A 24,480-nucleotide genomic window follows, 5' to 3' on the forward strand; every position below is an offset into this window, starting at 1 on the left:
TCAGCCCGGCATAGCGAAACTATGACGTGGGGTACCGGGAGCTGTTGGCTGTCGTCAAGGCCTTGAAGTGGTGGAGACATTGGCTTGAGGGGGCTAGACACCCCTTTCTCATCTGGACTGACCACCGCAATCTGGAGTACATAAGGGCAGCGAGGAGAATGAACCCTCACCAGGCAAGGTGGGCCATGTTTTTCACCCGTTTTGTGTTTACCCTTTCCTACAGACCAGGCTCCCAGAACGTGAAGGCAGACGCATTGTCCCGGCTGTATGACACAGAGGAGCGGCCCATGGAACCCACTCCCATACTCCCCGCCTCCTGCCTGGTGGCGCCGGTAGTGTGGGAGCTGGACACGGACATTGAGCAGGCATTACGTGCAGAGCCCGCTCCCGTCCAGTGTTCCGCTGGTCGTCTGTATGTCCCGTCTGCTGTTCGTGACCAGTTGATCTATTGGGCCCACACGTCACCCTCCTCTGGTCATCCTGGGATCGGTCGGACAGTGCGCTGTTTGAGCGGGAGATACTGGTGGCCTACCTTGGCTAAGGACGTGAGGGTTTATGTTTCCTCCTGCTCGGTGTGCGCCCAGTGTAAGGCTCCTAGGCACCTGCCCAGAGGTAAGCTACACCCCTTACCCGTTCCACAGCGGCCTTGGTCGCACCTGTCGGTGGATTTTCTGACTGATCTTCCACCCTCACAGGATAACACCGCGTTCCTGGTCGTTGTGGATCGTTTCTCTAAGTCCTATCGTCTCCTCCCTCTGCCCAGTCTCCCTACGGCCCTACAGACAGTGGAGGCCTTTTTACACACGTCTTCTGGCACTACGGAGTGCCTGAGGATATAGTGTCTGATCGGGGTCCCCAGTTCACGTCTAGGGTCTGGAAAGCATTCATGGAACATCTGGGGGTCTCGATCAGCCTTACTTCAGGGTTTCACTCCGAGAGTAATGGGCAGGTGGAGAGAGTGAACCAGGATGTGGGCGGGTTTTTGCGGTCCTATTGCCGGGACCGGCCGGGGGAGTGGGCGGCGTTCGTGCCCTGGGCCGAGATGGCACAGAACTCGCTTTGCCACTCCTCCACTAACCTCTCTCCCTTCCAGTGCGTACTGGGGTACCAGCCGGTACTGGCTCCTTGGCATCAGAGTCAGACCAAGGTTCCTGCGGTGGACGACTGGTTCAGGCGACATGGGAAGCTGTCCGTGTTCACCTTCAGCAGGCCGTGATGCGCCGGGGGACCGGGTCTGGCTCTCGACCCAAAACCTGCCCCTCCGCCTGCCCTGCCGGAAGCTGGGTCCGCGGTTTGTGGGCCCATTTAAAGTCCTGAGGAGAGTGAATGAGGTTTGTTATAGGTTACAGCTTCCACCCGATTACCGTATTAACCCCTCGTTCCATGTGTCTCTCCTCAGGCCGGTGGTGGCTGGCCCGCTGCAGGAGTCTGAGGTGCGGGAGGTTCCTCCGCCCCCTCTGGACATCGGGGGGGTCCCGGCGAACTCCGTTCACTCCTTACTAGATTCGAGGCGTCGGGCGAGGGGCCTTCAGTATCTCGTGGAATGGGAGGGGTACGCTCCGGAGGAGAGGTGCTGGGTTCTGGTCAAGGACGTGTTGGACCCTTCAATGCTGCAGCAGTTCCACCATCTTCGTCCGGATCGCCCTGCGCCTCGCCCTCCGGTCGTCCCCGAGGCCGATGTCGACGCACAGCTGGAGCCGTGCGTTGGGGGGGTACTGTCACGACTTCTGCCGAAGTTGGTCCCTCTCCTTGTTCAGGCGGCGTTTGGCGGTCGACGTCACCGACCTTCTAGCCATTGCCGATCCACTTTTCATTTTCCATTGGTTTTGTCTTTTCTTCCATCACACCTGGTTCCAATTCCATCAATTACATGTTGTGTATTTACACCTCTGGTCCCCCCATGTCTTTGTCCGTAATAGTTTCATGTAGTGCTTGTGCACGGTACGCTGGTGATTACCGGGTTTTGTTTGACCCATTTCATGTGTTGTTCTGTTGATGGTGGTGTATGTTTATTAAACGACACCGTTGTTAATCAGTTTTCGCTCTCCTGCACCTGACTTCTCTGCCGCCAGTATGCACTTCATTACAGGACTAAACACTAAGTTGAGATCTGTGTGTATAACCCAGAATGTTAAAGAAATATATTGGCTTCTCAGCCTAGCGCGGAGGAGACGCTGTCGACACGGCATGGATTCAGGTGTGTTCCTGAGAATGGAGTTAAGGTGGAGGAGGTTCTGCTCAAGGTCGGTGAACAGGTAGGAGCTGAATTAATACATTCTGCTTCTAGAATGAACAAAGCTGTGGTTGTGTTCCTGAAAAGAGCAAATTTGGTTGGTAGGCTAATTGCTAGCGGAATATTTGTAAGGGATGTGTTGGTGCCAGTTTCACCTCTCTCTACCCCTTCGACAAGAGTGGTTGTTGCAAATTTGCCTCCGTTTATTTTGGATGTTCAATTCAGGAAAGTGCTGAGTCGTTTTGGTAAGTTTGCTAGTGGTTTTCGTGTACTGTCGGCAGGTATTCAGGCAGATGCCGTTAAGCACGTTCTTTCATTCCGGAGGCAAATGTTTATGTTTCTGAATAACAATGAGCAACAGCTAAATGTGCATTTTAAAGTGAGGCATGGGGAGGGGCTCTATGCAGGGTTTGCCAGCACAGATAGTCTACGGTGTTTTGAGTGTGGGGATTTGGGGCATAAGAGCTTTGCGTGCACACATAAAGGCCGTAGACAAAGTGAGGGTACAAGCGCCAGTGGGGGAAATCGAGGTCAAAGTGCAGGGGGTAATGAGATGCAGACAGCAGAGGCTGGGCCTAGTCATGCCAGGGATGGTGTTGTAGATGAGGCTGGGCCTAGTCAGGCTAGAGATGTTGGGGTAGCTGAGGCTGGGTCTAGTCAGACTATGGATGGTGGTATAGTGGAGGCTGGGCCTAGTCAGACTAGAGATGGTGGGGTAGCGGAGGCTGGGTCCAGTCAGGCTAGAGATGGTGGGGTAGCGGAGGCTGGGCCTAGTTATGCTATGGAGGGTGGTGTAGATGATGCTGGGTCTAGTCAGGTTATGCTAGTGGATGAGGAGAGTACAGTGGGGAAGTGTAAGAGACTAGGGGGAGGGGAGGAGGGTGTCAAGCAGAAAAGGAAAAAGGGTGTGGTCAAAGGCATCATGGAAACTTTGCCTGTTGCTGTGGGGGATGCCCTGACGAGAGAGGAAGGGCAGGTGGTCAGGGTGGGAGATAGAGATGAGGAGGAAAGTGAGTCTGAGGAAGAGGATGAGGAGTTATTTTTTTCAGACTCCTCTTCAATGGGCCCGGAGCTGACAGCCAGTCAAGCAGAGGGGTCTAAGTACACGTTGAGAGAACTGACAAGGTTCCTGAATGAGACCAAAGGGAAAAAGTTAATCTTGTGGCTTTTTTTTCTGATCCGAGAAAATGTGTAAGATCAGTACAACATGCTATGAAAAATGAGGGGCATGGTGTCCTCTCACCCAAGAAACGGTTTAGGTTGAGGAAGTGGCTCACAACAGTGTGTAAAGGTTTACCTTCAGAAACTGTTTAGATGTATATATTCTTTCTGACACTGGGGTTTGGGAAGAGTTTTTTGACATGTGTGAAGCTGTTGTATGCTGGGGCGTCATGTATGGTTAAGGTGGGACGGGGGCTCAGTAGGCCAGTCTGGGTGAGACGGGGCATAAGACAAGGATGCCCTCTATCTGGGCAGTTATACACACTAGCATTTGAGTCTTTTTTAGGACTGCTACGCAGGAGACTGCAGGGATTGTGCTGGACAGGCATGGATGTGGTGACAGGAATAGTAGTGTCAGCATATGCAGATTATGTTTCTGTGATGGTCAAGATATGCAGGCACTAGAGACCAGTCTGAAGGTGTACGAGGGAGCTTCATTAGCTAAGGTAAACTGGGGCAAAAGCAAAGCTCTGTTATGTGGGGCATGGGTGGATAGGGCTCCTCCTCTGCTTCCAGGGGGATTGCAGTGGGGTTGTGAAGGGCTTAAATTGTTGGGGGTGTACCTGGGCTCGGAGAAGTGGGTCAGGAAGAACTGGGAGGGGCTGTCAAAGGCAGTGGTGTCAAGACTGGCCAGGTGGAGGTGGCTACTGTCCCAAGTGTCATATAGAGGGAGGGTGCTGATAATTAACAACCTGGTGGCATCTTTCCTGTGGCATAAACTGGCTGTCCTCAACCCCCCCCGCCAGTTTGCTCGCAGACCTGCAACGCAAGCTGGTGGACTTCTTCTGGTCGGGCCATCACTGGCTGATGGCGGCAGTGTTGTACATGACCATCCACAAAGGAGGACAGGGCCTGGTGGAACTGGAGAGCAGGATGGCTGCCTTCCGGCTAAAGGGAAGGAGGGAACCAGCATGCGCGCTGCTGAGGAGAGCTGGCAGATTAGGGTTGGACCGGCAGCTGTTCCTCATGAAGCTGGAGAGGCTGAGTACAGCAGGTCTTTCAGATTTCTACTCTGCAATGCTGAGGGCCTGGCAGCTGCTAAGGCCCACACGAGAAGGGGGTGTGGAGCCTGGGCTGTGGGTGTGGGAGGGGCCTATCTTCCACAACCCAGCCATCCCTTTGAGATTGGTTCAGTCGGCCACCCTGCAGAGGCAACTGATGGCAGGGGGTTTACAAAGCCTGGGTGACCTGCGACTGCTGGGAGGGGAGGGGTGGAAAACCCCGGATGTCTTGGCACAACAAACAGGAATAACGTCTCTTAGGCTGCTGGTGAGATTCCTGGTGGAGGTCCAAGAGGCACTGTCTGAGGGGGATGTTTGAGCGGCCAAAGGGAGAGGGGCCACCAATGTTTCCGCCACTGCAGGTGACGGCAGAGACTGGAGACTGGCAAGGGGGTCTGGAGGACTTCTTAGATTTTAACACTCCGAGCCTGGGGGAGTTTGAAGGGGTGGGAGGTAAAGACCTCTACAACCTCTGCGTTAAGGTTAGGAACATTAGAAGCCGAAAAGGAGTGAGGGCACATCAGTGGCAGGGGGTATGTGGGGCGTAGTGTATGGTGGGGTTTAGATGGAGGTGGCTTTACAAACCCCCAGTACCAAAGAGGTCAATGGATCTCCAGTGGAGGGTTCTACATGGAGCCCTGGCCACTAACAGCTGGTTGGCACGGGTTGAACTGGGAGTCGGGCAGGAGTGTCCTTTCTGTAAAATGAAAGAAACTGTTATTCATGTGTTTTCTGTGTGCACCAGGTTAATGCCACTAATGTCTCTGTTGGAATGTCTGTGTGAGAGGTTGGGGGAGGTTTTTACTGTTGGGGTGTTTATAATGGGATACAGGTATTCGAGTAAGGAGAAGGCCAAATGTGTTTTGTTGAATTTTTTGTTTGCTCAGGCAAAGTTAGCTATTTGGCTAACAAGGAGGAAACTGGTCAAAGGTGGGGGGATAACAGACCCTTTACTATTGTTTAATGGGATGGTCTCAGCGCGCCTTAGGGTTGAGTTTGAGTTCTATTAAATGATAAAAGTGTGGAGATGTTTGAGGAGATATGTTGTGTTGGGGGGGCTGTCTGTATAGCTGGGGAAGACGTTTTGGATATAGGGTTGTAGGAGTGGGTATTGTTTTGGGTATTGTGATGTTGGTTTGTATCATGTGGTAGCTGGAAAGGTGAGTATGGTACATGTATGCAGTACAGGATATATTTTGGGGTTTTATTTCTAAGAGGGGGGGGTGAGTTTTAAATGAAATGAGAATGTTTCATTAAAGAAAGACCAAAAGTCTAAAAAGTCTCTCTCGCTCTCTCTCTCTCTCACTCACTCGGCTGGATAAAACCGGCACTCTTACTAAAACGTTGATTAATGTGCACTGTCCCTGTAAAAATAAAATAAACTCAAACTTAAACCTCATTACTGACGGAAGTCCCGCTTCCAGCGGGAATCCCACGAGGCTTTGGCCTTAGGGAGAGCTGAACTTAGTGGTGAATGTTAACTAACATTTAAACTACTGGCTACACTTTTATGATAATCCAGACAATCCCAATTGATAGGATCTCATCGTCTCATTCAATTTAATAAGTTAAATTGTCAAACATACCTTTTTAGGTTCTTCCGATTAAATGAGACATTTTAAACTTTTCAATAGTAACCTAGATGAACAACTTCCCGTGTTAATTAAAGTTTAATTCCCCGATAGCCTATCCAGGTATGATTAATCATAATCATTGATTAATTAATTCAATTTGCTTTTGCAAATTCATTCACGTCCAACTCCCAAATTACTGGTACAGTACTGATGGTTCATTAACGACTATAAATAGATGAAAATCATCTTTGCAGCTTCCAACGTATTCCAAAACCAAACTTTGGAAAATTAGGAATAACATTTTTCCTTTCAAATGTTCTAATAATGTGCAAGCTATCGGAAGGGGTAGACCCCACCCACCCGACCCATAAATGGATTGATCTCTGACCTCATCAGCGATACCAACCCTAATTATGCCATTAGTGGAAAAACAGCAGACATGGCGAACAACGCTCACCAAAATCAACCATCGGGCGCAGGCCTCGTAAAGGTTCTCTCCAGTCTAGCCCTGATGTCTTGCCATCCGAGATTGGCATCAGTCCAATACCGCAGTGCACAGCTGAATCACGAGCAGGTAATGGTAAACATAAAGGGACAGGTGGAGAGAACCCGGAAACCATTGACAAATGCAGAAAAGGGAAAACGTATTCTAGCTATGGAAATGCGTTTGAAAACTGAAAAATTAAATGTATTTGCAAAAACTTATGACGATGATCAAGCACAAACTCTTCAACAAATTCTCTTCTACAGGAACAAAATCGTATGCTACAGGAACAACTCAATTTAGCCAAAACTAAATACGATCATGTCCACGCCAAACTAGATAAATCTGACGAGTTATCTACTAACAGGCGCGCTCAACTTGATAACGTGCATGCAGTTTTGTTGAACGCTACTCAAAGTAACAATGTTCTACTCAACATGTTGCAGACCAAAGATGATCAGTTAATGAACACAATGACTAAGTTGGATGACAAATCAGCAGAACTCATTGAAGTCGCTGACCAAATGAATTATGAGAGAACTCAGGTGATGAAGATGGAAACATTGATTTCTAAGCAAACGGAGGAAATCTCATCACTGAATCTCTCGCTCCTGACTCAAGACCTCTATCTGCAAATTATTACAGATAAGTTTGAGACCGAAAGGAGCAAGTGCGACACTCACGTGTCCAAAATCAGTACTCTAAGCGCTCAAGTGGACTCTGCAATGCAGCAAAATAAAACCCTTAGGTACCATCTGGAGGAAGTTCAGAATGGGCACGCACTACAGTGTGACTACCCATCCAAGCAACTGGAGCCCGACACTCAAAGGACTGATGACTATACGTTTCAGACCTTGCCTCCCTCATGTGTCCCTCAGTCTTCTCCTCTTGGCCATTCGGCACTGAGTAATATGGCGCCTCTTGACCAACAAAGCCAAAGCTTGGCTTCTCCTCTTGGCCTTTCGGCCCCAATTTCCCCACAGGATGAAGCCAACCCTCTCCGCCCGCTTGGTGTGGAAACCTTGACAAACCCGTGAAGAATTTCCTCACCTTTGACCCCATTCCAGGTCAGCCAAACGATACTGAGACATTCCTAGCTGACAAAGAGGACGCATTGGATGGCTACCCGAACACTATGGGTTCTGACAGGGTTTACCTGTAGAAGCAAACATAAAATAGACACGTGACAAGGTTAATTCGTCTACAACAGCAACAGGTGCTAAATGACAACGCTAAACTTGCCACAGCTTTGAAATTAGCCGTCAGCTTCATTAAATAGTACCCGCAAAACACCAGTCTCAACGTCAACAGTGTAAAGTCGACTCCGGGATACTTCTAGGCAGAGTTCCTCTGTCCAGTGTCTGTGTATTTAACCCATCTTAATCTTTTATTTTTATTGGCCAGTCTGAGATATGGTTTTTACTTTGCAACTCTGCCTAGAAGGCCAGCATCCCAGAGTCTCCTCTTCACTGTTGACATTGAGATTGGTGTTTTGCTCAACTGGTCTAAAGAAGGAGAGTTTTATTGATTCTTTAATCAGAATGACAGTTTTCAGCTGTGCTAACGTAATTGCAAACGGGTTTTCTAATGATCAATTAGCCTTTTAAAATGATAAACTTGGATTAGCTAGCACAACATGCCATTGGAACACAGGAGGGATGGTTGCTGATAATGGGCCTCTGTACGTCTATGTAGATATTCCATAGAAAATCAGCCATTTTCAGCTACAATAGTCATTTACAACATTAACAATGTCTACACTGTATTTCTGATCAATTTGATGTTATTTTAATGGACAAAAAATTTGCTTTTCTTTCAAAAACAAGGACATTTCTCAGTGACTCCAAACTTTTGAAGAATAGTGTATATGTACTGATGTGTGGGTAACTGTCAGTTGGAACTTTTTTTTCTTTCTATTTTTCTTATTTAAAATTTGTGTTGCTCTGTCCTTGAGCTGTTCTTGTCTATTGATGTTCTGTATTATGTCATGTTTTGTGTGGACCCCAGGAAGTGTAGTGGCTTTTTCAGCAACAGCTAATGGGGATCAGAATAAAATACAAAAAAGTAAAAGATGCGTTATAAAGGTTTTGTATCATTTCAACTAGTAGTTTTGAAAGTAGTGCTCACGGGCCAAAACGGGTCCACAAAAATGTTGCACAGTTGTGTACTTTAGGTATTTGTTACATTATTCAACTGTTAATACAGTCCCAAAATGTTTTGCATGTCAGCAGAATGTAAACTGAATGCTTCCATGTATTGTTTTTGCTAAATATCATCATGGATAAAACAATGATGTCTTTGGTTCCACAGAAAGCAGGATTTATTTTCTTGTCTAAACATATACATGGTTGCGCATCATGTTTCTGGTTTTTGTATTTTTGTCATTTTTATGTTAATTAAACTGCTAATGACTGGACATGATCTTAAAATAAAAATGTACGCAAAAAGTATATTTCTGATTTTTTTTCATTAGTCCACTGTTGATACAGTCCCAAAATGTTTTGCATGTCAGCAGTCAAGTTCTCAAGATATTGGATTTTGAAGAAGCAAAGTGTCACTTGCCACATCATCATGATGAAGCAAAATGCATCATATGAAGCATAACGCATCATCCTGATGATGTTGAAGCAAAATGCATCATCATGATGATGTGGCAAGTGACAATTTTTCAATTAGCTTAGCGGTTCAGAGCGTTTGACCAGTACCTGAACGGTCATTGGTTTGAATCCCCGATATTCTGCCGATGTGCCCTTGAGCAAGGCACTTAACCCTAATTGCTCCTGTGTCACGTCTGCTCCCGCTCTTCCCTCCCCCTGGCGCTTGAGGGCGCCAGGTTGCCCTGCATCACGCACTCCTGCCATCCATCACGCACACCTGCCTTCCCTCGTCAGGCGCATCAGCATTATTGGACTCACATGGACTCACTTATCACCTGTTAATTTCCTCCCATATACACTGCACAAAAAAATAAAGGGAACACTAAAAGAACACATCCTAGATCTGAATGAATGAAATAATCTTATTAAATACTTTTTTCTTTACATAGTTGAATGTGCTGACAACAAAATCACACAAAAATAATCAATGGAAATCCAATTTATCAACCCATGATGGGTCTGGATTTGGAGTCACACTCAAAATTAAAGTGGAAAACCACACTACAGGCTTATCCAACTTTGATGTAATGTCCTTAAAACAAGTCAAAATTAGGCTCAGTAGTGTGTGTGGCCTCCACGTGCCTGTATGACCTCCCTACAACGCCTGGGCATGCTCCTGACGAGGCGGCGGATGGTCTCCTGAGGGATCTCCTCCCAGACCTGGACTAAAGCATCCGCCAACTCCTGGACAGTCTGTGGTGCAACGTGACGTTGATGGATGGAGCGAGACATGATGTCCCAGATGTGCTCAATTGGATTTAGGTCTGGGGAACGGGCGGGCCAGTCCATAGCATCAATGCCTTCCTCTTGCAGGAACTGCTGACACACTCCAGCCACATGAGGTCTAGCATTGTCTTGCATTAGGAGGAACCCAGGGCCAACCGCACCAGCATATGGTCTCACAAGGGGTCTGAGGATCTCATCTCGGTACCTAATGGCAGTCAGGCTACCTCTGGCGAGCACATGGAGGGCTGTGCAGCCCCCCAAAGAAATGCCACCCCACACCATGACTGACCCACCGCCAAACCGGTCATGCTGGAGAATGTTGCAGGCAGCAGAACATTCTCCACGGCGTCTCCAGACTCTGTCACGTCTGTCACATGTGCTCAGTGTGAACCTGCTTTCATCTGTGAAGAGCACAGGGTGCCAGTGGCGAATTTGCCAATCTTGGTGTTCTCTGGCAAAGGCCAAACGTCCTGCACGGTGTTGGGCTGTAAGCACAACCCCCACCTGTGGACGTCGGCCCTCATACCACCCTCATGGAGTCTTTTTCTGACCATTTGAGCAGACACATGCACATTTGTGGCCTGCTGGAGGTCATTTTGCAGGGCTCTGGCAGTGCTCCTCCTGCTCCTCCTTGCACAAAGGCGGAGGTAGCGGTCCCGCTGCTGGGTTGTTGCCCTCCTACGGCCTCCTCCACGTCTCCTGATGTACTGGCCTGTCTCCTGGTAGCGCATCCATGCTCTGGACACTACGCTGACAGACACAGCAAACCTTCTTGCCACAGCTCGCATTGATGTGCCATCCTGGATGAGCTGCACTACCTGAGCCACTTGTGTGGGTTGTAGACTCTGTCTCATGCTACCACTAGAGTGAAAGCACCACCAGCATTCAAAAGTGACCAAAAGATCAGCCAGGAAGCATAGGAACTGAGAAGTGGTCTGTGGTCACCACCTGCAGAACCACTCCTTTATTGGGGGTGTCTTGCTAATTACCTATAATTTCCACCTGTTGTCTATTCCATTTGCACAACAGCATGTGACATTTATTGTCAATCAGTGTTGCTTCCTAAGTGGACAGTTTGATTTCACAGAAGTGTGATTGACTTGGAGTTACATTGTGTTGTTTAAGTGTTCCCTTTATTTTTTTTAGCAGTATATTTGTCAGTTCCCCAGCTCTACTCCACGCTGCTGCATTGAATTGTTTTTTGTCTGTATTATTAGTTTGCTGACGCTATTCCTGTCTTGTTCCATGCCCGTTCTTAATTAAATGTTTGACACCCCGTACCTGCTTCGTCTCTCCAGCGTCAACACATGAAATCCTGTATCTTGCTCTGGATAAGAGCGTCTGCTAAATCAATAAATGTAACATATGCAAAAACAATTCTTAGAAGCATTCCGTTTCCATTAATTTTATGGCATCAATATCAACTAATCAGTCATATAGTTCTACTGTAGTTTAACACATTTAATAACAGGGTGTCCATAAGCATATTGAAATCAGGAATAAATTAGTACATTTTATCATTCTTAATAAGTACGGTAACAATAGATGTTGAATTCAGTGACATGAGTTGTACATAAAGGATTAAAAAGTAAGTTGAGATCTGTGTGAATAAATGTTTCATTGTTATCATGATTCAATGTGGCGGTTGATGCTGTAGTACACTTTCACTGCATCTGGGTTGTTACTATCTTAATGTCAATTCAGCATATTTTTGTTCTACAGTATGTTGATGAACTCAAAATCCAGACTGTGGTTCAACGGTCTGGAAGAGATGCTCTCGGAGAAAACCTTCTCCCGTGCGTATTAGTGACGCCACCTGACGTAAGACAATGCTCACAATCTTGACTGAACATGGGGTTTGACACTGTGACAGAGATGCTCTCGCAGAAAACCTAGAATCTTCTCCCATGAGTCTTCTTGTGCAACAGCGTGAGGTTTGGTGAGGCCTCCCCACAGTGCCAACACTGCAACAAGTTGGAATAACTGCTTCAGATTTAAGACATTTGAGACATGGTATTCTTATGACTGTGTAATGTAGACCTATATGAAATGACTGCTATGTTCAAGTAACATAAATAGCCTTACTTAACATAATAAGAACATAGAACTGTAGGTTGATGATTCCTTGACTAGTTGAATCAGGTGTGGCAAAGCACAATAACTAATTATGCACAGACTGTCTACATGAATGATCAGACTTCCGAAAGGCACCTCTCTCTCTGCTTAACGGCTTCAGAAAGGATGAAACCTTGCAGTGGGGACTATACGGCATTTCAATCAGGTGACCAGCCCCAGGGTAGGACAGAGTGGTCAGCAGGTTACTGTTGCCTGCTCTCTCCATCATCTGCTTCATCTGAGGAGGAGAAAAGGATGGAGATTAGTACGAGGATCATTTCATATTTTCCCTAAAAGACTTCTCAACTCATTGTTCTTTTGTATTTTAACAGCATTTATGATGCATACAGTAACTCACATCATCAGCTGATTCGACAGTGGCGTTATTCTGATCATCTTGTCCAACAACCAGCAGCAGAGGACATGTTATCCTCCCCATCTGAGGACAGAATAAAACAAAACGGAGCTGAACTGAACATTGAATATTGACAGACACAACAATACTTCTGAGCCCTCAATCTTGTGAGATACTGGAGGATCATCATAGGACTGGAGAAAGTGTGAAACTGTTCCCAGTATTGGTTGAGTTCTCCAGCGTAATCTTTTAGAGGTCCTTATCATCCTGTCCTCCTGTGTGGGATACATTTCCCTCACTACAATCATCCAAACAAGAGCAGAGGACTGAAGGGTCTTTCTGTACATAACAGATATCTTACTTCTACTTTCAGGTCTATATCTTCAGGAATAGGTAGAAAAACGTCCCTCCAGATGATGTGATTCTTCTCATCTCGACAGGCCTTTTTGTACAGTCTGCAAATGCGAGGGCAAAGGTAATGCCCTTTAACCAAGTCAAACAGTACTTTTCTTCTTTAAAAAAATAGGCTATGTAATGAGACACACATAAATTAAAAACATTAAGTATCAACTCACTTTTCTATCCTACTATAGGCTTCTGCAATGGACTGGGTGGCTTCAATTCGGCCAGTATGGGTGCCACTGATGCAAACACAACATCTTGGCTAAAAGGAGTAGACAGAGATTTAGTCATCGTAATAATAATACTACATTTTATGTGTTAATGCTACAAATGTTCCTGACAGAGAAACATATATACACAATAAAAGGACTGATAGACAACAATGCAACTTTTCTCTGATATTAATGTGGCAAGTAACTTTGTGATATTCCCAAAAATACGCATACTCAATGATGGTGAGTATTTCGGTGACATTTTGGTCTGGTGCAAGCGAATATGTATATGTGTTTATTCATGAAATCAAAAAAATGACAGAGTTGCATAGGGACTTACCTTTACAGTTTTTGAGTAGGCGGTGATGGATAGAACCACTGGGACAGCAGCGGAAATGCCAAGTAGAGCAATTCTGTCAGTGGCCACTAGAGGGTGATCCTGCGGTAGTCTGAAAGCATTCTGAGATGAGATATGAGATGTACAATATGTATGAGAGTTGTTCTCAAAGTCCTTGGGATTCTTTCATCAGTCTTTAGCAGCACAAATTTGCTCAATCTTTCGTATGAGCAAATTCACCAATATGTCTGCATTCATCAACATTTTCTCCAGACAAGATATACTGTAGATTAAGACAAGTCTCAGATAGAAATGTTGACATAAGACGTGCAGAGGTAATTGTGTGTGGGGGGTATGGGTTCATATTTAGCAATTATCTGATGCATGGGACTTTTATTTCCTGGCGCTACATGAGACAGCATGGTGAGACAGCATGGTGGTGAGTGTGCTGATATCCACCTTCATGGAACACTCTGACCTGATTCCAAAGGCCTCAATTAAGTACTGATTGGGTACAGTAAGGATTCAAGCTAGCAAACAAACAACCACAGGTATTATGTAGCGTTGTTAGCCCATAGAGTATATACACACACACACACACACTTACAGAAAAACTGAATGGCTGTGCATCAACCATGATTTCCACAAGAAAATTGTGCAGACAAACAAACCTCAAAGTAAGGGTAGCCAATGGTAGTGTTTTTCTTATGGTCTGGGAAGAGGTAGATTATCGTCATGGCAGCAAAACCGTGGGATGCCAAGAGAGCAGCTCGATATTCCACCAGGCTGCCACCACCTCCCCACATATCTAAAACTCCAGGGAAGGGTCCGGGACCTTCAGGATGACATGACAAAAACATTATTGTTTGTTTCTACAAGAGAGCATGGTCATATTCAACATAGTTATACTCAATATAGTTATTCTGTGCCACAAAATATGAAATAGCTCATAGCTGTAATATACCTGGTGGCAGCTGTATGTAGCTCATAGCTTTAACATACCTGATGACAGCTGTATGTAGCTCATAGCTGTAACATACCTGATGGCAGCTGTATGTAGCTCATAGCTGTAACATACCTGATGGCAGCTGTATGTAGCTCATAGCTTTAACATACCTGATGGCAGCTGTATGTAGCTCATAGCTGTAACATACCTGATGGCAGCTGTATGTAGCTCATAGCTGTAACATACCTGATGGCAGGGCAGGATCCGAATGGTTGCTAGATCGAATCCCCGTGCTGATAAGGTAAAAATCTGTCGCTGTGCCCCTGAACAAGGCAGTTAACCAACTGTTCCTAGGCCGTCATTGTAATTAAGAATTTGTTCTTAACTGACTTGCCTAGTTAAAAAATAGAAAAAATTCCTTACAGACACAAATACATCTCCTGCAATGTTTGTTTTTCTATATTCTTGAAGTAGATGAATAAAGGAAAAATTACATCATTACAGAATGTTTCCCATTGGAATTTAGAGGTGTTTCTTTAGATATTGGTTAAAGATGTGATGAAATAATATATCTCACCTGTGACCCTTCCCTGAGCATCACTGACATAGTTCCCAAACGCCTCCCAGTAGTCTGTGTCTTCAGACTGATGTAAAGAATGTAGTGTGACCTCCTGTGTCGGTGGTAAGTTCCCCACAACCACATGGAACTTCTCATCAAAGAGGGCTCTCCATGGTTTTACAGTCAACACAGGAACAGAATTCATGTCACAGATTGTTGTAGTGGAAATGTCCTCTAAAACAAATGCTCTGACACTCTCATAATAGAAAAGAAGAGAAGTTGAGCCTGTGTTCCTCTGATGACAAACTATAACTGAAACTTTCTGCTGACACGGTAAAAGCAATAGCTATATTGTAATACCTGTTACCAGTATATGAACTGTACAATGTGGGCTGTTTTGTGTCTGAAGGTCATTATAGGCTGTACCCTTTAACTGAAACTTTCTGCTGACTCATGTCATGGCCCTTTTTGGGTATAGCTAGTCTCTCTCTCTCTCTCTCAGGTTCTGTTATCTCAGGTCGTAAATTCCTGGAGGAGGCTCTCTCCCCCTGGCCGTGCAGAAAGAGACACATAGAGAGAACAAAGGATTTCACATGGCAAACTCCTAAATCCCCAAAATGAGGATTTGAAACAAAATGAAATAGAAACTCCCCAAATACAGGGTTGCCAAGCATGTAGCATCATACCCAAAGACTCAAGGCTGTAATTGCTTTCAAAGTTGCTTCAACAAAGTACTGAGTAAAGGGTCTGAATACTTATGTTAATGTAATATTTTATTTATTTTAATGCATTTGCAAAAAATTCTAAAAACCTGTTTTTGATTTGTCATTGTGGGGTATTGTGTTTAGATTGATCGGTTGGAAAAAACTATTTAATACATTTTAGAATAAGGATGTAACGTAACAAAATGTGGAAAAAATCAAGTGATCTGAAAACTTTCCGAATACACTGTATATACAAAAGTATGTGGACACCCCATCAAATGATTGGATTCGGCTATTTCAGCCACACCCGTTGCTGACAGGTGTATAAAATAGAGTACACATCCAAACAATGTCCATAGACAAACATTGGCAATAGAATGGCCTTACTGAAGAGCTCAGTGACTTTGAAAATGACACAGTCATAGGATGTCACCTTTCCAACAAGTCAGTTCGTCAAATTTCTGCCCTGCTAGAGCTTTCCCGGTCAACTGTAAGTGCTGTTATTGTGAAGTGGTAATGTCTAGGAGCAACAACAGCTCAGCTGCGAAGTGTTAGGCCACACAAGCTCACAGAACTGAATCGCCAAGTGCTGAAGCACGTAGAGCGTCTGTCCTCTTTTGCAACACTCACTGCCGAGTTACAAACTGCCTCTGGAAGCAACGTCAGCACAAGAACTGTTTGTTGGGAGCTTCATGAAACGGGTTTCCATGGCTGAACAGCTGCACACAAGCCACAGATCACCATACGCAATGCCAAGCGGCGGCTGGAGTGATGTAAAGCTCACCGCCATTGGACTCTGCAGCAGTGGAAACGCGTTCTCTCGAGTGATGAATCACGCTTCACCATCTGGTAGTCCGACGGACGAGTCTGGGGTTGGCCAAATTTGGGATTGGCGGATGGCAGGAGAACGCTACCTGCCCCAATGCATAGTGCCAACTGTAAAGTTTGGTGGAGGACTTGGTGACTTTCACTTTTACTTGAGTCATTTTATATTAAGGTATCTTTACCTTTACTCAAGTATGGCAATTGGGTACTTTTTCCACCACTGCTATTGAGCTTGCATTTTTCGGAGCAGGTTAGGAAAGTATTTTCGCTAACCCTAACCCTTTTCCTAACCTTAACATAATTCTAATCTGCTACGTTAATTCTCCTAACTTGCTGCGTAAATTCTCCTAATCTGCTATGATAATTTCACTTCCGGTCGTAGCTGTATCGAAGTGCCGTGTTTAGGGAATCTCATAAATACATCTCATAAATGTTAGCATTACATTGACTTAAAGTACTGATGAATTGCACCCATACTGATTAATTGCAGGCAGTCATCCTCCTGCAACTGTAAGCTATAAATTGATAACTGTTGACTCACAGTTATCAAATTGTAGCATTCTTGAGAAAGTGTGAAAGACTTTCAGTGGCATCGTGGCACAGAAAGTCGCCCTACCACTCTGCATCCCAGAAACTACATGTAGCCTCGCCTCGGGGCCTATACACATCCGCTAAGATTAGCAGCCCTATGTAGGCACGCAGGTCAATCTCATCCATCCTTTTCCAGTTGTCTCCATATTTACGGAAACCCTCAAATTTGTCATCTCCAGGATGATTTTTTTGATGGTTGGTGTGATCAACTTGTAGAATGTTGAGGCGATATACTGGGCATGGGCAACTGCATGTCTTGTGGGCCCTGGGGTCATCCTTACGACATTTTGCGCTGCCATCCTGCACTGGTTGTCATATGGTGACAAGGACCATGTTATTTGCTGTTCTTTGACAAAAATGTCTCTCTTCAGTTTGGGGGATTTCTTCTTCATCTGAAGATGATGCATCGTGCTCTGGGTTGTATTCTTCCCCATCTTCTTCCTCAGATTCCTCGTCCTCTTCTAAATCATTGTTCTCTTGTTCCTCCTGGACGTCTGAAAAAATCTGATCTACAACCTGTTGGGAACTGAAACGTGCACTCATGGCTTCAGCAAATAGAGAACTGGGGGGACTGTCATCTGCAGCACTGTTATAGCCTCTGACTGCATTCCCCATTAGTACACAATGCTTTCAATAAATGTTTATTTTGTCTGAAATTGTTTTTATTTTGTCTGTGAACTTGAGTCATGTGTGGGGTCATGGAGGGGGATGCTGCACATGCACAAGAATGTTTTAGTTTTGTCTGAGTTCAATCAGCAGCACACAATTTCAATTTCTCATTGTATGTGTGTGTGTGTATCTTTGTGGTTTTTGTGGTGTGTAAATGATTTTATATCTGGGTCAAAAATGACCCTAAGACAATCTTTGTACCCTGGTTGTGTACAGCCTTCATGGAAATATGAACAAAGGCGATGTTTCACTTTTTCTAATGTCGGGGTCACTCTAGGAAAAGTCATCAAATTTCAAGTTGAAAAAATATCATTTAGGTGGTTTTCTCTGCTGTTAAACATACTGGCAGGTTATTTTTTGCCCTAAAGACAACACGTTTGACTGAAGATTGTAAATAAATCCCTTATGCGGCATGTGGATAACTATAGATAAATCCAACAGGAGAGTTTGAGGGATGAAAGTTGGACAGGGGAGCTCGAAATATCTGTGCAATAAACACTTGGGCAAACCTCAAAAGAATGTTAGGCTTTTTTCCTGCCGTTATTTGGATATGTGCAAGATGTTAAGACTATAACCCGTTATACAATTGCCTATTTGTGAGATTGACTTGTCATTTCAAGTTTGTAATTAAAGTTTGCCATGGTTTGGTTAGCTAGATGCAGGTATCCTATAGCTGCTGATAACCTACAGTAGCCTAGGCAAGCTGTAAAATGAACGATTTAGCAGCTTGATTAGTTCAAATTGATAGACAAATTTGATTTAACATGAATAGCGAGGCATGGCGATTTCGAGATGAGAAGTGCTTCTGTTGCCCAATAGCCTGCTAGAATAGGCTATCGAGGATGGGGTCTGTCGAGTTGCGTCAATTCAATCTGGTATTGGAATAAAACAGTTAACTCAATAGAATTCCTTTAGTTATGTATTTAATGAAGCAAACATTTAAATGGTAAATATGAAGTTCGTATATACGGGCTCCCTGTAACACCACGCAGGGCAGACACAGAACTGAAATGACATCATAAGTTCTTCCTTAAATACTTCTTGACAGACGTAGGTCCCTCTCCCTGAGGGCCTGTCATAGTAGAGGGTTGGGTGTGGTTTAGACTTACTCCAGCCTATCGTTGGCGTGCAGGCTGGTCCCAGCCTCTAGACGCATCTTTGTTGACAGGCATAGTTGTCTTCTAGCTTATCTTCGTGTGTGTAACCGAGTCAGACACTCAAGGACAGTGCCTGTTTTTATGCTACAGTTAGGACAGTTTCTGCTTTTGTGCTACAGCTATCTTCCATTCTACCATCCCCTCCCGTTAGTCATGTCTATTATATGTTGCTCAATCTGTGTTAATACAATATAAACCTCTTAGTGCATTACAGTCCGTTCATACTTAGGCCAACATCTACTGTAAATGGTAATGCATCACATCTAATAAGTGAAATAAAACCCAACAGGTCGTAATCAGTGAATCACATATTAATAATATGGATATGAACTGAATAGGTCTATTCTTGTAGACAATTGTCAGTGATTTTTTTCAACATTTTTAAATCTTATTGACGGTAATTACCTTCAATCTAATGCATTCTAACAACAGCTGATCGACAAGTGCGATAGAACTGACCGTGATCACAATTGATAACTTCCAATGTCATTACTTAACTAAACATGGCCATTAAAAATGGCATAATAACACAAGGCTACAACAACAATAAACCTTATGTTATAGGCTATTTATTAAATATGTTTGCCAGCTCAATGTAGGCTACAAAAGTGGCACAAATTGATTTGCACTGACTCCAGTGATATCTTCACGTCAACATATTTATTGTATCAAATGGTAACCGACGTAGGCATATAAATGAATAGGCTACTTAATGGCCAACAGATGTATCCCACTCCACATTCAATGTCAGCTTGATTGTGGACTTTTTCCCGTATCAGAAGCACGTCGGGGAATTCCATAACTTCCATTGAACATTTCCCCTCGCGCAGCACTCGATGCGTTTAAACCATTTGCTTGACATGCCTTGACAAGCAAAGTCGACCTCCGAGCAAATTGATCCTGCGCATTGTCGTCCTATTTGTTGACGCGCATCAGTTCTAAAGCGTTAGTATGTTTTATGGAGAAAGGGTTGGAGATGCAGTAGCTGTCACCATAATGATCATCGAAATAGCTACAGTACAACTGGTAAAAAGATGTCATTACGTGTGCGCGTGCTGCTCTGGCTCCTCTCACGTGACTCAGCTGCCTGCAGCAGTCTCAACACACACACACACACACACACAGACACACACACCCCGCCCTCCCCACCACTTATGCACTCAGCAACAGCCTTTTTATTGTAACTCTGGACAAGCACATCTGATTGAACTTGTCAACTAATGATCAAGCCCTCAATATGCTGAATGATGTGTTACAACAAAAAATGTGTACTGTTGGGGGTACTTGAGGACCAAAGGTTTGAAACACTGTACTAAATTGTGAGGCCTGTCTCAACCTACCTACATTAAATTCTTTTCATTATTCCTGTTCCTAAAATGAAAAACATGTACCACCAACTAACCCGACACCTATATACCACTATTTCATCAAAATAAAAATAAAAAACCCATTAACTCTTCTGCAGTAAAATCTCATGCACCAGGTCTCCCGAGTTGTGTAGCGGTCTAAGGCACTGCATCTCAGTGCAAGAGGCGTCACTACAGTCCCTGGTTTGAATCCAGGCTGTATCACATCTGGCTGTGATTGGGAGTCCCATAGGGCAGTGCATAATTGGCCCAGCGTCGTCCTGGTTTGGCCACGGTAAGCTGTCAAATCAAATCAAATCAAATCAAATTTATTTTTATATAGCCCTTCGTACATCAGCTGATATTCTCAAAGTGCTGTACAGAAACCCAGCCTAAAACCCCAAACAGCAAGCAAAGCATGTGAAAGAAGCACGGTGGCTAGGAAAAACTCCCTAGGAAAAACTCCCTAGAAAGGCCAAAAACCTAGGAAGAAACCTAGAGAGGAACCAGGCTATGAGGGGTGGCCAGTCCTCTTCTGGCTGTGCAGGGTGGATATTATAACAGAACATGGTCAAAATGTTAAAATGTTAAAATGTTCATAAATGACCAGCATGGTCAAATAATAATAATCATAGTAGTTGTCGAGGGTGCAACAAGCACGTCCGGTGAACAGGTCAGGGTTCCATAGCCGCAGGCAGAGCAGTTGAAACTGGAGCAGCAGCACGGCCAGGTGGACTGGGGACAGCAAGGAGTCATCATACCAGGTAGTCCTGAGGCATGGTCCTAGGGCTCAGGTCCTCCGAGAGAAAGACAGAAAGAGAGAATTAGAGAGAGCATATTTAAATACACACAGGACACCGGATAAGACATTGTAAATTGTAAATAAGAATTTGTTCTTAACTGACTTGCCTAGTTAAATAAAGTTACAAGAAAAAATAAAATAAAATACTTCTCTGCACCTTGCGCCTACACTCATTAAATACCCACTACCCCATTCCACTAATTTGACAGCATCTGCTCTTGCACCATGCCAACGGCCTGGGAGGACGGGATGCCATCCCTCAACACACCCTGTAACTCTTCTGAAATCAAATCTTGTATGGCCAAATACTTCTCTGCAGCTGCCACCACAGCATATTCTCTGTGATTTATGTTCCATTTCTACCGTACAGTTGATAACCATTGCTATGAATGCTATAAGAAGCCAACCTTACTTAAGCATAACTCACTCGTTGCCCTATCCCTCTGTGCTGGCACAGATCTACTGCTCACTGGGATCCTCTCAGGATCCCTCACCCTTGACCCTTCCTCCTCCACTTTCTTCACTGCCTCAGCATATCTGCACTATTCTGACTCTGGCCACTTCAACCTGCCTCTCTCGCATCGGACACTTCTGATCCCCAGCAACATGAGCACCCCTACAGGTGACACACAACTTTATCCACCAATTCTTCACAATCCTCTGTTCCATGCCCTCCTGCACACATCTTGGAATCTCCCTCCTACACTGCTGCAACATGGCCATAAACGTTGCACCTGAAACAGCACAGTGGATGCTCCACAAAAGCTCTAACAGGATAACAGATATATCCTAACATGACTTTTTCTGCTAGAGTCTCTGACTCAAAACTCAACATGACTGACAATAACTCCTGTTTCACCACGCTCCCCAGCGGTTCTACGTCGCACCAAACAGTGGTCGTCACAATCACCAGGAATTTTCAACTTCAATTGATACCACCTCCACAATTAACACTGCCCATAAACCACTCCTTTCAATGGCGCCCCATTCCTAAGAGCAAAGCAAGAAAGAGATCTTGACCCAAGTTGCGTGACACAGAGCGCCTCCTCCCTCTGGTCTTCTTCTTCTTTTTTCTTCTTCTTCTATGATATTAGGCGGTCTGCACACAACTTTAGAGGTGCATGCTACCACCTACTGGATGGGGTGAAAACTGATCAACTTTAACTCAAAATATAAGGGAGAAGGGAAGGGTTAAAAAAAATACTTATAATATTCAACAAAAACAAAAAAAGACTGTACTCCTTCAGTTGGATTCAAATGTCTATTCAGATCCTTACACAGGCTCTGGAACCTGGGAGGGGGGAAATGCTTCATTCAATATTCCCTGTAACATTGTGTCTGAAAAGTTCTGGATATCCAGAAATATATTTGCAGCCTTCACAATGATGTCAAGTTTCTTAGATTTTTTATTCGTTTGTCCAGTGCAATTTATCACTTGCGCAGTAAAGTCAACAAAGTCCACCTTCTTCACTGTTTGTGTTTCGGGATCCTTCTCCTGAACGGCATTCACTGCAGACTGTGGGGCATTCATTTTACATTTACATTTACGTCATTTAGCAGACGCTCTTATCACTGCAGATTGTGGGGCATTCACTGCAGACTGTGGGGCATTCACTGCAGACTGTGGGGCATTCACTACCATCTCTTCTCTGCTGGCTCCTTCAGCTATTTTCACTGCCTCCACATAGGAGACCTGTTGGATAGCCCTGATCCTAGCTACTACGACCTCCTTCATCTTTACAGGACACTCTGGGAACAAGTGAACATGATTCCCATCACAATTACAGCAACATGCTTCATCAACTACGGCATATTTATTCCTTCGACAAACACTTGCCACATGTCCAAACTTTTTACAATTGTAACACTGCAGCAGCTTCTGTACACACGGTCTCACCGCATATCCCACATACCCAAGTTTTACATGAGTCCGGAGAACCTCTTGATCAAACAACAATAAAACCACTAGGCTTTCCTCTTTTTTTCGATCTATCATTCAAGATTCATATTCCATTTTCAAATTCGTCCATTCACCTTCTATATTCCCCCACTCTGGAATCCTTTATCCTTCTCATCCTCTCGTTGTAGCTAGGTATCGCTTCATTCCCTCAAGCCATTGGCTCTGATCTGTAGTCACCTAAAGTGTTATTAAATGAGGGTTTTAGGAGAGCTCTGCTCTCTGGTCAGTCAGTGTCATCTTTATAAAAGTGTTAGTTGGTGGGACTTATCTCATTTCAAATACAAAACCTGAAAGATCATGTAGCTTTTGAGCAGTGGTGTAAAGTACTTAAGTAAAAATACTTGAAAGTACTACTTAAGTAGTTTTTTGGGGTATCTGTACTTTACTATTTATATTTTGGACAACTTTTACTTTTACTTCACTACATTCCTAAAGAAAATGATGTACTTTTTACTCCATACATTTTCCTTCACCCAAAAGTACTCAATACATTTAGAATGCTTAGCAGGACAATAAAATGGTCTAATTCACACACTTATCAAGAGAACATCCCTGGTCATCTGTACTGCCTCTGATCTGGTGGACTCACTAAACAAATGCTTTGTTTGTAAATGTCTGAGTGTTGGAGCGTGTCCATGGCTATCCGTAAATACATTTAAAAAACAGAAAATTATGGCGTCTGGTTTGCGTAATATAAGTCCTTTGAAATTATTTATACTTTTGCTTTTGATAATTAAATATATTTGATAAATGACATTTACTTTTGATACTTAACTTTTATTATAAACCAAATACATTTAGACTTTTACTCAAGTAGTATTTTACTTGACTTTCACTTTTACTTGAGTCATTTTATATTAAGGTATCTTTACCTTTACTCAAGTATGGCAATTGGGTAATTTTTCCACCACTGCTATTGAGCTTGCATTTTTCGGACCAGGTTAGGAAAGTATTTTCGCTAACCCTAACCCTTTTCCTAACCTTAACATAATTCTAATCTGCTACGTTAATTCTCCTAACCTGCTGCGTAAATTCTCCTAATCTGCTATGATAATTTCACTTCCGGTCGTAGCTGTATCGAAGTGCCGTGTTTAGGGAATCTCATAAATAAATCTCATAAATGTTAGCATTACATTGACTTAAAGTACTGATGAATTGCACCCATACTGATTAATTGCACCAGACACGTCCACAAGTCCTGCATGGATGAGAACAATTGCATAATCTGGAGGGACACTCTTCTACCCATTCCAGAGGATTCTAGTAGATGTAAGCGACCCGCCATTTCAGAACCTTGGGTCTTTGCCGGCTTGTTTTAAATGGTATTTTCCTCGTTCACAAAATGGTGGTCTTAGTCTATTCCCTTTATTGTTTTTCTTGATATAAATCCCCCCAAAATGTATGTTCTCAGGTGGGGTGGATGACATGTCCATTATTACTGGTTGTTGGACAAGATGATACAAATTGGGCCACTGTTGAATCAGCTGATGATGTGAGCAATGTTCCTGACAGTATTGAGTGTGTCCTTATGTAGCCTACTCTAAAAATTGGCATGCGTGAATGAATGTATTATTTCATGAGCTGAATTATTACATGAGATCTGT

The 24,480-nt window shown here is 44.2% G+C and overlaps 1 protein-coding gene across 1 annotated transcript; it reads right to left on the bottom strand.

Moving 5' to 3' along the window:
• Positions 1 to 11,294: 11,294 nt before the first annotated feature.
• On the bottom strand, positions 11,295 to 15,231 carry LOC106584567 (peroxisomal succinyl-coenzyme A thioesterase). The gene is made up of 8 exons (XM_014170004.2): positions 14,841 to 15,231; positions 13,989 to 14,152; positions 13,321 to 13,440; positions 12,942 to 13,030; positions 12,728 to 12,821; positions 12,370 to 12,450; positions 12,108 to 12,249; positions 11,295 to 11,860 (listed from the first exon to the last, which is right to left on the bottom strand). The coding sequence occupies exons 1-8, from the start codon at positions 15,025 to 15,027 to the stop codon at positions 11,730 to 11,732; spliced, it is 1,008 nt and encodes a 335-aa protein (XP_014025479.2). The 5' UTR covers positions 15,028 to 15,231; the 3' UTR covers positions 11,295 to 11,729.
• Positions 15,232 to 24,480: the final 9,249 nt, after the last annotated feature.

The sequence above is a fragment of the Salmo salar genome, chromosome ssa23 (assembly GCF_905237065.1).
Source record: "Salmo salar chromosome ssa23, Ssal_v3.1, whole genome shotgun sequence".
Taxonomy (NCBI): domain Eukaryota; kingdom Metazoa; phylum Chordata; class Actinopteri; order Salmoniformes; family Salmonidae; genus Salmo; species Salmo salar.

Bases quoted from the DNA above. Each gene is read 5' to 3' on its own strand.
- LOC106584567 (XM_014170004.2), bottom strand. From the start codon at position 15,027: ATGAATTCTGTTCCTGTGTTGACTGTAAAACCATGGAGAGCCCTCTTT. The intron at 14,153-14,840 runs GTGAGATATATT...GTCATCCTGAAG, and splicing joins TGCTCAGGGAAGGGTCACAG to GTCCCGGACCCTTCCCTGGA. The intron at 12,250-12,369 runs GTGAGTTACTGT...TCTCCTCCTCAG, and splicing joins CTGTCGAATCAGCTGATGAT to ATGAAGCAGATGATGGAGAG.